This window comes from Bos javanicus, chromosome 7, assembly GCF_032452875.1.
Source record: "Bos javanicus breed banteng chromosome 7, ARS-OSU_banteng_1.0, whole genome shotgun sequence".
Lineage (NCBI taxonomy): Eukaryota > Metazoa > Chordata > Mammalia > Artiodactyla > Bovidae > Bos > Bos javanicus.
In genome coordinates, this window is record NC_083874.1 from 2,646,041 (window position 1) to 2,657,677 (window position 11,637).

The 11,637-nt window shown below is 55.0% G+C and overlaps 1 protein-coding gene across 1 annotated transcript; it reads left to right on the forward strand.

The window, feature by feature from the left end:
* Nucleotides 1–7: 7 nt before the first annotated feature.
* On the forward strand, nucleotides 8–7,947 carry TRIM11 (tripartite motif containing 11). The gene is made up of 6 exons (XM_061421329.1): nucleotides 8–664; nucleotides 2,831–2,926; nucleotides 3,379–3,609; nucleotides 5,429–5,451; nucleotides 5,536–5,636; nucleotides 6,130–7,947. Exons 1-6 carry the CDS (start codon nucleotides 257–259, stop codon nucleotides 6,675–6,677), a joined length of 1,407 nt encoding a protein of 468 aa, XP_061277313.1. The 5' UTR covers nucleotides 8–256; the 3' UTR covers nucleotides 6,678–7,947.
* Nucleotides 7,948–11,637: the final 3,690 nt, after the last annotated feature.

Consider the following 11,637-nt stretch of genomic DNA (forward strand, 5'->3'; position numbering starts at 1 on the left):
TTCCGCTGCTGCTGAGTGTACCTTCCTGCTTGCAAACGGGATCCCTAGGCCCTACCTTCCTGGAGTCGCCGCGTCTCGGAGCCGCACACTCCTCATCCTCGGAATCGAGAGGCCTCGGACCCCGGAGACCCTGCGCCCCGAAGCTCCCCGAACCCCCTGGTGCCCTGCACCGCGCGTCCCCAACCCCTCCCCAGAGTCCCTGCAGCGGCCGCCCGACCCGGCGGAGAACGCGGCCCTCGTCCGTCCCATCGGGGCCATGGCCGCACCCGACCTGTCGACCAACCTCCAAGAGGAGGCCACCTGCGCCATCTGCCTCGACTACTTCACGGATCCAGTGATGACCGACTGCGGCCACAACTTCTGCCGCGAGTGCATCCGGCGCTGCTGGGGCCAGCCCGAGGGCCCGTACGCCTGCCCCGAGTGCCGCGAGCTGTTCCCGCAGCGGAACCTGCGACCCAACCGCCCGCTCGCCAAGATGGCCGAGATGGCGCGGCGCCTGCACCCACCGTCGCCTGTTCCGCAGGGAGTGTGCGCAGCGCACCGCGAGCCGCTGGCCGCCTTCTGCGGCGACGAGCTGCGCCTTCTGTGCGCGGCCTGCGAGCGTTCAGGGGAGCACTGGGCGCACCGTGTGCGCCCGCTGCAGGACGCGGCCGAAGACCTTAAGGTGTGGGCAGGCCCCGGGCAGAGCACGGCTTGGTAGGAGATCGCCGCGGCGCGGGTGGGGGGCCCGGGCCTGGATGGGGCGCATCCTGCCGGATGTCGCGGGCTCAGGTTCCAGCCTGCCCCGGGTCTCGTGGGTGTGTAAGGGGGGTGCAGCCTGTCCCAAACCAGCATCCTAGGGGGTTGAGGCACCGCCCACCAGTGAGGCGCTGGCCTAGGAACCTGGGCGGGGAGGGGACGAGCTTTCTGAAGTCTAGGTCCTAAAGAGGCTGTGGGAGGGCTGTCCGGGTAGGGGACTGGGCAGTTTGACCATTGGCAGAGACGGAGCCGAGAGTAGGAGAAAAGTGGGGAGGGAACCTGAGAGGTGGCTGGTCCCAGATGGACGTGCATGGATGTGGACTCTTGAGTTCTCAGAGGCTGGTGGGCAGAGTAGGTTGTGGGGCCCACGCCAGAGCTGACGTTCTGATTAGGCCAGATGGGAAGGCAGCCAGGAAGCTGCTGGAGAGCCCCAGGCTGGGATCAACGTAGGATGGAGCCATTGCTCTGGGAGCCAGAGCCCACCAGTGTTTGGATACTCTGCCAGCAGACAAGGCAGCCCTGCTGTGAGCCCAGGCAGAGAGGCCTTGTTTCTCTGTTATGGAAATGTATTTCTTAAAATCCAAACTTAACACCAGCACTCTCCTCTGCTAAGATGCTCAGGACAAACACTTACCTGGCCAGCTGCCTGCTACCTCCCTGGTCTGTGGGTCGGTTTGCTTCTGAAACCCAAAGTATAAAGTCTGTGGGTGATACCTTTCAAACTTTTTGACTGTGATTTTCATTTCTCTTTGTGGCCAGTGCTATCTGCTGCTGAGGTGCCTCGAGTACACAGTTTAGTCCGCGTTAGGATTGCTGTTCTGTCACTATCGTAGAATAAACTTCAGGACAACAGAATAAACCTGTACCGAGCCCACATCACTGGACTTGTGCTCACACGTTCTTGTGGTTTTTTTCCCTGACTTTGAGGCGTAGTATGCACACTTGAACACCCACTCCTTGTATCAGTCTGGCAGATTTGCACTCCTGTCGCTGAGGATCCTGGTCAGGGTGTGGATAGTGACCAGAAGAGCAGAGAACGACCAGTAGTTCTCTAGAGGCCTCTTCCAGCTGACCTGATAAAGTCTGCCATGGTAGCCCTTGACCCTCCCTGTCCCAGGGGAGGAAAAGCCTTTTCCTCTAGCATATCACGTTCTGTAACTCAGGCTTGCAAATTAGAGTGACAGAAGAGATCAATAGGTGGAAAGGTGGACCCACCTCATATCGGCAGCTTGCCTCTGGGTGATGAGTGCTCTCCCCTTCCTGGTAAAGGGTAGGCACCTTTGTCTTGGAAAATGCCGAAAGGAGGAGAGCAGAGAGCTCTGCTGTTTGTCAGTCATCTCAGCTCTAAATACTGTAGGTACCATCGTGTCATCTTCTGGGATGTCATGACCCAATCCCCTTCCCTGTTCCGGTGCTTGCTTTTAGTGCTGGGGAAGGTGCCCCGCAGAGGGCTCTGGCGGGTATCTGCACAGCCCGGAAGCCCTGACTACAAAGGGCAGCCTCTCGGGGCCCTGGTGCGTCTAGAACATGGATAGAACAGTAGAAACCCCACGAGCGCCGCCATGGTCACTTTTGTGATAGTCCTTTAGGCCTTATGGCCTAAAGGTGCTGAACGTGTCATAAACAGGGTTGAAGGCAATGTCAGGCCTAGGCCTGAAATCAGGGCCAAGGAACCGGATACAAATGTAGCCCGTCCTGCCGTGTGTTCCAACCAGCTGAAATCCAGCAAGCCCAGTCCAGGCAGAGAGACGTGACAGGGTTTGGAAGAAAGAAGGTGGTGACGCAGTGAAAATGGTTGTGGGAAAGTTGCCCTGAGCTGAGGGAGGCATGGGAACCACAGAAGAAAGGAGATTCAGCCAAAAGGCAGTAGCAGGAGAGCCACGCTCGTGAGGGCAGTGGTGGAAGGGCCACACCAGTTAGAGGGCGTCTCCTGGCAAGTTTGGGACTCACCGTGTCCCAGACCCATGTTTCCGCTACTGGTCCCTGCCAGCTGCGTTCAGGCTTAGCTGGAGTCGAGCAGGTGGGAGCAGGTATAAGAGCCAGCCTGGGGGCCTGGCCTGGCTGGAGTCACTCTGGCCTCACCTCCCTGCAGAGCAAGCTGGAGAAATCCCTGGAGCATCTGCGGAAGCAAATGGAGGATGCGCTGCTGTTCCAGGCCCAAGCGGAGGAGACCTGCTCCCTGTGGCAGGCAGGTGGCCGGGCGCCCAATGTGGGCGGGGGTGGGGGGCAGGAGGGCCCCACCACAGGGCTCTACTGTTAACAGTCAGCCTCACGCTGCTCCTCAGGCAGCACTCTTGATCCAGACCCCGTGTATAACCCAACTCTGCGTGGGTTTGCCACCTGGGGATGGGTGTCAGGGAGGGCCAGGCATGGGGGGGGGGTCCCAGGTGGGGAGGTGTGGGGAGGGTTGGGTGTGGGGGCCATCCCAGATTGTGGCCTTGAGGGTTGGGGAAATGGAAATTGGGAATGCACTGGGAGGTAAGGTTGGGATTTGGGGGGATACTAAGTCCCCCTGGATTTGTTGAGTGCCCCTGGTGGCGCAGTGCTTTGGGGTCAGGAAGGAATAGGTGTGGGGGACCCCAGATGGATTAGTGAGGCTCCAGGTCCCAGGCCCTCAGCCATCCTCCCCGGCCCCCACAGAAGATGGTGGAGACCCAGCGGCAGAATGTACTGACCGAGTTTGAGAGGCTGCGCCGTCTGCTCGTGGAGGAGGAGCAGCTGCTGCTGCAGAGGCTGGAAGAGGAGGAGCTGGAGGTGCTGCCCCCCTTGAGGGAGAGTGCGGCCCGCCTTGGACAGCAGAGCGCCCAGCTGGCCGAGCTGATCACCGAGCTGGAGGGCCGCTGCCAGCTGCCTGCACTGGGGCTGCTGCAGGTGAGCTGGCACCCGTACTGGGAGTGGGCGTGTGGGGTCTTGGGGGAAGGCCAGGCATGGGAAAGGAGAGCCGGAGAGTGGGGGAAGCATTGTGCAGAGAAAACCGACTACCTTGATGCTTGCCTGGACCTCCCAGGTCAATAGCTAGTCACCTTCCTGTGAAACATGCAGAGTAGACTGCAGTGCTGAGCTGCATGAACTGCTATTAGTGCCTGTCCTGGGAGGCCTCCTGGAGACTGGCCAGGCCACAGGATGGCTGGCATTCCAGGATCCAGAGCCACTGGGTCACCACCACCGAGCTCTCTGAAGGTTTGGGCCCACTGGGCTGAGAGGAATAGCCAGCAGGTCTCCCACTGTGATTCCTGCATGGGCCCAGTGCTGCCCCTGAGAGTCTGCTGGACTCCTGGCCCCAGCAATTTGTGCCCTCGGGTGGGAGTGAGGACACTGCATGTGCAGTCCAGGGGGCTTCCTGCAGGAGGTGACCCTCCTTGGAGCTTCAGAGCTGAGTGAACCTTTAAGGACCAGCTTCAGGCTGCACTCCTGGGGCTAAAACATTCCTTTGGCCTGTGCTGAGCCAACAAGTGATTTTTCAGCCTGGGAAGCAGGAAGAATCCTGGGCAAGTGTGTGGCGGGGGTTGAGGGAAGTCAGCAGAGGTCAGTGAAGTGGGGCTGGGGCAGGCAGCTGGGGATAATAGGGAGCAGCCCTCAAAGGTGAGTGAGTGGTGCTGGAAAAGCTGCAGGAAGCAGAGGTTCTAGAGGGAGGAGAGATTGGTCCAGGAAATAAGATGAGAACCGCAGATTTATATGAAATGCAATGTGAGGTCTCAGTTGAGATCTCTCAGTGAGGGACTGACCTCAGCTGGCTTGGCTGCATTTCCTGTCCTTCACTCCCTGCTGCCTGTTCCTTACTACCCCATCTGCCCCCCACTGCTCACCACTGCTCCCCTACCTTCCCAAGGGCTCACATCTCCTGGCCTTTGTCGTCCTCTTGGTTCCCTGGTCACCTGGCTGGCTGGCTGGCTGCAGAAAAGATGCCCCCCATTCTCCCCCCTACCCCCCGCCTCAACCCCAGAGCTGCCCTTTGCCTGTGCTGGGGGAAGAGCAGCTCTGGATAGCACCGTGTTTACTGAGGCGTGGAGGAGGTCGGGTGGGCTGACCCTTGGCCTGCAGTGTTGGTCAGGAGGCCTGCTGCAGGGAGCGCCTTGGACTTGGGGGGCACAATCGGTTTGTGACACTTAAACTGTCCTCACATATCATCACGAGAGAGAGGAGCATCCAGGCAGAGAGGCCTTTCCAGGAAGGTCAGCTGTGAGTGGGGACTGAGGGATGGCAGCGGTGCAGGCCAGGCTGGAGCTCCTGTAGGACAGGGGGCAGATGAGACCACAGACACCAGTCCACCAGCTGCCTATCTCCTGGGGCGCAGAAAGTGCTCGGCTGATAGAGGCATGGCTCCGGGCTAAGGTGGAGACAGCCTTCAACCCCTGGAGGGTGGGACTCCACCCCACCCGACCCCACCCCACCCCACCTCTCCTGGCACCCAGGGGTGCCTAGGGCTCTGTGGGTAAGGGGGCTGGCAGCCAGATCCCCTGTGCCCTCCAGGCATGTGAAGGGGATGCAGCCGGGTCTGCAGGGCTGGACGCGCCCAGAGCAGCTCTGCAGTGACCTCATGCCTGATTCAGGACAGCTCCAGGGTGGTTTCCCACCACATGAGTGTGTGCCCACGCAGAAGGTTTGGGAGCACTCTGGTGCAGGGCCAGGCCAGGGTGAGGGCAGGCCCGAGACAGGAGACGGGTGCTGACGCCGTGTGTCTCTCCCACAGGACATCAGGGACACACTCCGCAGGTAGGAGCTTCGGCCTCTCCCCAGGGAGGGGGGCAGGGTTCAGGCGGGCCCCCCGCAGGGGTGACGTCTGCACTGCCCCTCCAGAGTCCAGGACGTGAAGCTGCAGCCTCCCGAGGTGGTGCCTATGGAGATGAGGACCGTGTGCAGGGTCCCTGGGCTGGTGGAGGCCTTGCGGAGGTTCCGAGGTGAGTGCCGTGCACAGGCCGGGGGGTCCCACCTGCTGTTTCCAGATCAGAGACGGTGCCAGTCCTGAGCTTCTGCTGGTGGTCTGGGGTAGGACAGCACGCAAGCTCCCGGTTCATGGATGAGAAACTAAGAGGGATCGAGGCCCTTGGGCAGATGAGATAGCAGGTCAGGTCCAAACTTTTCACTGATATATTTAGGAAGAGCAGAAATCCCAGGGCACTGTGTGGACCCCAGGCTTGGGGAGCCTGCTGCGCTGGAACACACAGACAGAAAGCACTCAGGATTTTCTTCTGTCCTCTAAAGGAGGGTGAATCACAAGGAAGCATGAACTACTTTCTAGAATGTTCCAAGACACAACTCAAAGTGGTTGCATAATCTTTTTGAGTGGGAGAAGGGGTGTGGTCGGTTTGTGGTCAGTCACAAGCTGTGATTGCAGGGCTGTAGGGATCTGATGCAGACAGCTGGGAGGGTTGACCGCTGCTCTGTCTGCAGGGGACATGACCCTGGATCCTGACACAGCCAACCCTGAGTTGGTGCTGTCCGAGGACCGGAGGAGTGTGCGGCGTGGGGACCTGCGGCAGGCCCTGCCCGACAGCCCCGAGCGGTTCGACCCTGGGCCTTGTGTGCTGGGCCGGGAGCCCCTGACCTCGGGCCGCCACTACTGGGAGGTGGAGGTGGGGGAGCGGGCCAGCTGGGCCCTGGGTGTCTGCAGAGAGAACGCCAACCGCAAGGAGAAGGGCGAGCTGTTTGCTGGCAACGGCTTCTGGATCCTGGTGTTCCTGGGAAGCTACTACAACTCCTCTGAGCGAGCTTTTGCCCCTCTCCGAGACCCACCCCGGCGCGTGGGCATCTTTCTGGACTACGAGGCTGGACACCTGTCCTTCTACAGTGCCAATGATGGGTCGCTCTTGTATACCTTTCCTGAGACGCCCTTCTCGGGAACCCTGCGGGCCCTCTTCTCTCCTCTGTCCAGCAGCCCGACCCCTATGACCATCTGCAGGCTGAAAGGCGGGCCCGGGGATGGGCTGGCTCCCCAGTGAGCAGGCCTCTCGCGCCCCTTGTCCTGCCTTCTGAGTCTGCGAGATGCTTGGAAAACCCGAGGGGACGGTGCTTGGCCTCTGAGCTATGGAAAGCACCCATAGTGCCACTCAGATCGAGGAGCAAACTGAACTCTGTCACTGCCACTCCCAGGAAGCCATGGGTGAGTGTGTGCAGGCTGGGCTGTCCTCCCCCCGGGACCCTGCAAGGTCATCAGGTGCTGAGACCCCATTCACCAGTGCATCACACCACAGTCCTTTGCGGAGCCCTGAGCCTGGGGCCCTGGTAGCTCTGGTTCCAGGAGCCTCGGCAGCCTGCCCTGCCCAGCCGCAGTCTGAGGTAAGAGACGAGAGCCTGTAGAATTTACTCAGCCTGCAGTGTGAGCCCCCCGGACCCTTACCCCTTAAGAAAGCTACTATCCTGTGAGACTGCTTGGCCAAGAGGTGGTTCAAAGCCCACCAACCTGACTTGGGGTCTGGTCCAAACTGCTAGGGAAGTCTGTGGTTTTCTCCGATTAACTGGGGGTGCAGCAGAGTCCTCAGGTGACAGGTGATGTGGAAAGTGAGTCACCGAATAAAGGGGTTGATTAACTAGGACACGCAGATGTCCTCAAATCCCCCTGAGTGTGGCCCACCCAGGGCTTCTGGAAAAAGGTCCTTCCCTGGTCCCCAGCGCAGAGGTTCGGTTCTGGGAGTTGTAAGTGCGTGGAAGTGAGTGTGAAGCTCCACAGTTTCCACCTGAGTGGCACTGAGAAGAGCAGGCTGGCCTTGCCCTCTCAAGTGTGTCTCCTCAGTGACCGTGGGGCCATCCCTGAACTCAGAACCCAGAGTAGCACTCCTGCCTGGGGGCGGGGGTGAGGCCACAGAGAACCCTGGCTTACAGAATCCAGGGTTCGTTTTTGCTTTAAGTTTTGACACTTCTTCACCCTTCTCAAGAAGGTGTGATACAGTGTCTCTGCACCCCTCAATTTTGATTAATTGTAAGGGCCACTCTCATAGTAAATAAACCATTTACCATTCTCGTAGTAAATAAACTCACAGTTGTCCTTAAGGTTGGAGAGTGGGGAAATCCTCCAGAGAGCCCACCCTCGGGGAGGGATACGGAAGCAGGATGCTCACTGGCCAAGTCAGGGATGCAGCTGCTGCCCACACAAGCACAGCAACTCCCAGATACCCTCTCCATGTTCTCCCTCAGCACGTGTGTTTATGTCCTGCGGGTACTGTGGGGATTTTTTCCTTTTTACAGATAACCTGATAAACATTTCCTACATTCCACTGTGTTCAATAGCCAGTACTTTTTCATTTACTTATTTACTTACTCATTCTCCCATTCTTGGGCTTTGTGACTATTATACACCACTTCTGAATATCTATAACAGCAGTTCCTTCAAATTACATACAATAGGGGGAAGTATTTTCCCAGTTGAGTCAGGGGTCTGGCCATTTTTTTGTTTTTGGTTAAAAATTATTCCCATATCATTTCCCAAGTAACCAGGCCCACTGCTTCATTTCCTCCTGGAAATCTGAGCATACTATTTGGTTCCTGCCTGGAGAACGATTCGGATTTTAAGGTTTGGGACTTCAGCAATGGCTTTTGGAAACCTAGTCTGCGTAACAGCCTCGTGGGTTTAATGAATGAGCATAGAACTGCTGTCAGGACACTTCTGGCTTTGGCTTTCGAACAAAGCTGAACACAAGTGTGGGGGAGGAAAAATCATTTTCCCCCAACCCTTCTGAGTTCTTGGCTGAGACCTTTAAATAAAAAATAACAGAAAAACAAAAGTTTATTGACACGTATGCCTCTGGTATGCATAGAAGAAGTCCCAGGAAAATGAGTGCCTTAGAACAGCAGCTTAGATCTCTGGCTTAGATATAACTTCAACAAAGATCAATGTTTATGGAGAAGTGACAAGACAGGGAAAGCAGCCTTAGGCTTCCAAGGGTGGCAAAACGTGCAAGTAAACCGACGGTAACTAAGGCTAGTTAGTATGCTTTGTTACATGTAGATCCCGTCCCCTCAGTCTCTAAACTGATAGGATCTGGAGTCTCCAAATCTTTCCTGTGGAGGGGGGACAGAGATACCTCTGAAAATGTATGTTCTGCTTTTAAAAGGGGAAAGGCAGGGACCTTATATTTGCTTCTTAAACACCAACAACTCAAAATAATTGTTACCAAACCAAACTTGGGTTGGCTTGCCAATGAGCAGTAAAGCCAGTCCACTAACCCTGGGTATGCAGTATTTATTGTAAAGGCACCAATACAAATAGGGCAGGGGTCTCTAAAACCCCAAACTCCCCCTGAAGGGTTTCAGCAAGGCATTTTTAAAGGCCAGGTTGGGGAGGGGGCATCTCAGGGTATGCGATCAGCTCATGCACACAGTTCTCTGGTTGATGGTGAGATAGCAGAGTGGCTAATATTAACCAGTCTTAGGCTCCAGTAGGTCTAGGGGTCCAGATCATCAAGTAGTTTCTTCCATCTGTGAAAACAATTCAGGGATTGTGCATCAGTTACTGTTATTTGTCTACTTCAGAGAGGAACCACAGCAGAGGGGGAAGGGTCTGTCCCGAGAAAGCCCTATAGGATCTGCTTGGTTACATAATCTATGGCAAATGAGAAGTTTTGGGGTGACATTCTGCTACTCTCCACCAGTTGAGAGGGGGAAAAAATGAGCTTCACTGACACCTATTGGCAAGCAGACTGATTTTCAGCTTTACAAATGTGCCTGCATCCCAGCGGTGCCACCCAGTGTTCTAGGCTGAGAGAGACCACAAAGAACATGCAGGCTCATGGACATGACCTGAAACCTAGCGAGTGATGGGTAACAGCCCCTACACGAGCAGTAGAGGTCTACATTGGCACTAGGAGCTCTTACGTTGGCAGTCAGTGCTAGCAGCTGGTGGTTCCCACATTAGCAATAAATGATTTACACCAGCAGTTACCTCCTACACTAGGAGTAGCTGAGGTAAGACTACCAGTTGGTGAGCTCTTACTTGGGTAGTCAGTGAGCATTCTGGAGGAAAATAAAGCTGGATGAATGTAGAGTAAGCCAGGGCAGTGTAGCCTGTGTCAGCCATTCCTGGGGCTTCAAAACAACCATAAGGACTACCTTGTTAGCTGCTAAGTCATGTCCAACTCTTGTGATCCAACGAACTAGCCTGCCAGGCTCCTCTGTCCATGAGGTTTCCCAGGCAACAATATTGGAGAGGGTTGCCACTTCCTTCTCCAGGGGATCTTCCTGACCCAGGGATCAAACCTGTGTCTCCTGCATTGGCAGGTAAATTCTTTACCAGTGAGCCACCAGGGAACCCCAAGTATTGCCTAGCACCCCTCCTCCCACATGACTAAGCAGAACAATGGGAAAACAGGAAAAAAGTGAAGATAAGCATTTTGGGGTGAAAGTGAAAATGTTATTTGCTCAGTCGTGTCTGACTCTTTATGACCCCATAAACTGTAGCTCACTAGTCTCCTCTGTCCATGGAATTCTCCAGGCAAGAATACTGGAGTGGATTGCTATTTCATTGTCCAGGGGGTTTTCCCCACCCAGGGATCGAACCCAGGTCAGGTCAGTGCTGAAAAGCAAATATTCAGGATGGCGTGGTGGAGACCTCAGAAGTTGGAGGAAGTAGCTACTATAATACTAAAGGCATTAGTAAGTAGTCATGTATGGATGTGAGAGTTGGACCATAAAGAAAGCTGAGCAGTGAAAAATTGATGCTTTTGAACTGTAGTTTTGGAGAAGACTCTTGAGAGTCCCTTGGACAACAAGATCAAACCAGTCAATCCTAAAGGATCAGTCCTGAATATTCATTGGAAGGACTGATGCTGAAGCTGAAGCTCCGATACTTTGTCCACCTGATGTGAAGAACTGACTTATTAGAAAAGACCCTGATGCTGGGAAAGATTTGAGGGCAGGAGGAGAAGGGGACGACAGAGGATGAGATGGTTGGATGACATCACCGACTCAATGGACTTGAGTTTGATCAAGCTTCGGGAGTTGGTGATGGACAGGGAAGCCTGGGGTGCTGCAGTCCATGGGGTCGCAAAGAGTCAGACATGACTGAGTGACTGAACAACAACAGTTGCTTTACACTGCTGTCATCAGTTTCTGTTGGACTGCAAAGGGAATCAGCCATACATATACATACATATGTTCCTTCTTGGATTCCCATCCCATTGAGGTCACCACAGAGCACTGGGTAGAGTTCCCTGTGCTATACAGTCGGTTCTCATTAGTGATCTGTTTTATACATAATACTGTATATATATCAATCCCAATGTCCCAATTCATCCTACTCCACCTTTCCTCCTTGGTATCCATAGGTTTGTTCTCTACATCCGTGTCTCTATTTCTGCTTTTCAGATGAGCTCATTGATAACCATTTTTTGAGATTCCACATATATGCATACAGTATTTGTTTTTCTGCCTTGCTTTACTCTGTATGACAGACTCTTAAGTCCATTGACATCCCTGAAAATGACAGTTTCTCTCCCTTTTATGGGACTTCCCTGGTGTGGCTCAGACGGTAAAGCGTCTGCCTACAATGCAGGAGACCTGTGTTCGATCCCTGGGTTGGGAAGATGCTCTGGAGAATGAAATGGCAACCCACTCCAGTACTCTTGCCTGGAAAATCCCATGGATGGAGGAACCTGGTAGGCTACAGTCCATGGGGTTGCAGAGTCAGACACGACTGAGTGACTTCGCTTTTTCACGTTTTTCCCTTTTATGGCTGAAGTATGGTCAAAGGAATATTTAAGACAAAAACAGCCCCCCTCGGTCTATATGGGTGGTCAGTCTCTGTCAGGCCCTTTTACTTCCTCTCCTATACCTCTCAGCGGCATGTGATGTGTTCACAAAGCCAGATTAAAAGACAAAGGGTCCTTTTTCACTTGTTTCCTCCACAGTTACTCGCGTCTCACAGCACGTCTTTGTGGTACCATCCCATTTCATGCCTGAGACAACAGG

What these genes read in the sequence shown, in the direction of transcription:
- TRIM11 (XM_061421329.1), top strand. Translation starts at nt 257, where the DNA reads ATGGCCGCACCCGACCTGTCGACCAACCTCCAAGAGGAGGCCACCTGC. An exon ending in AGACCTGCTCCCTGTGGCAG is followed by an intron (nt 2,927 to 3,378) that starts GCAGGTGGCCGG and finishes CGGCCCCCACAG; the next exon opens with AAGATGGTGGAGACCCAGCG. An exon ending in CTGCACTGGGGCTGCTGCAG is followed by an intron (nt 3,610 to 5,428) that starts GTGAGCTGGCAC and finishes TCTCTCCCACAG; the next exon opens with GACATCAGGGACACACTCCG.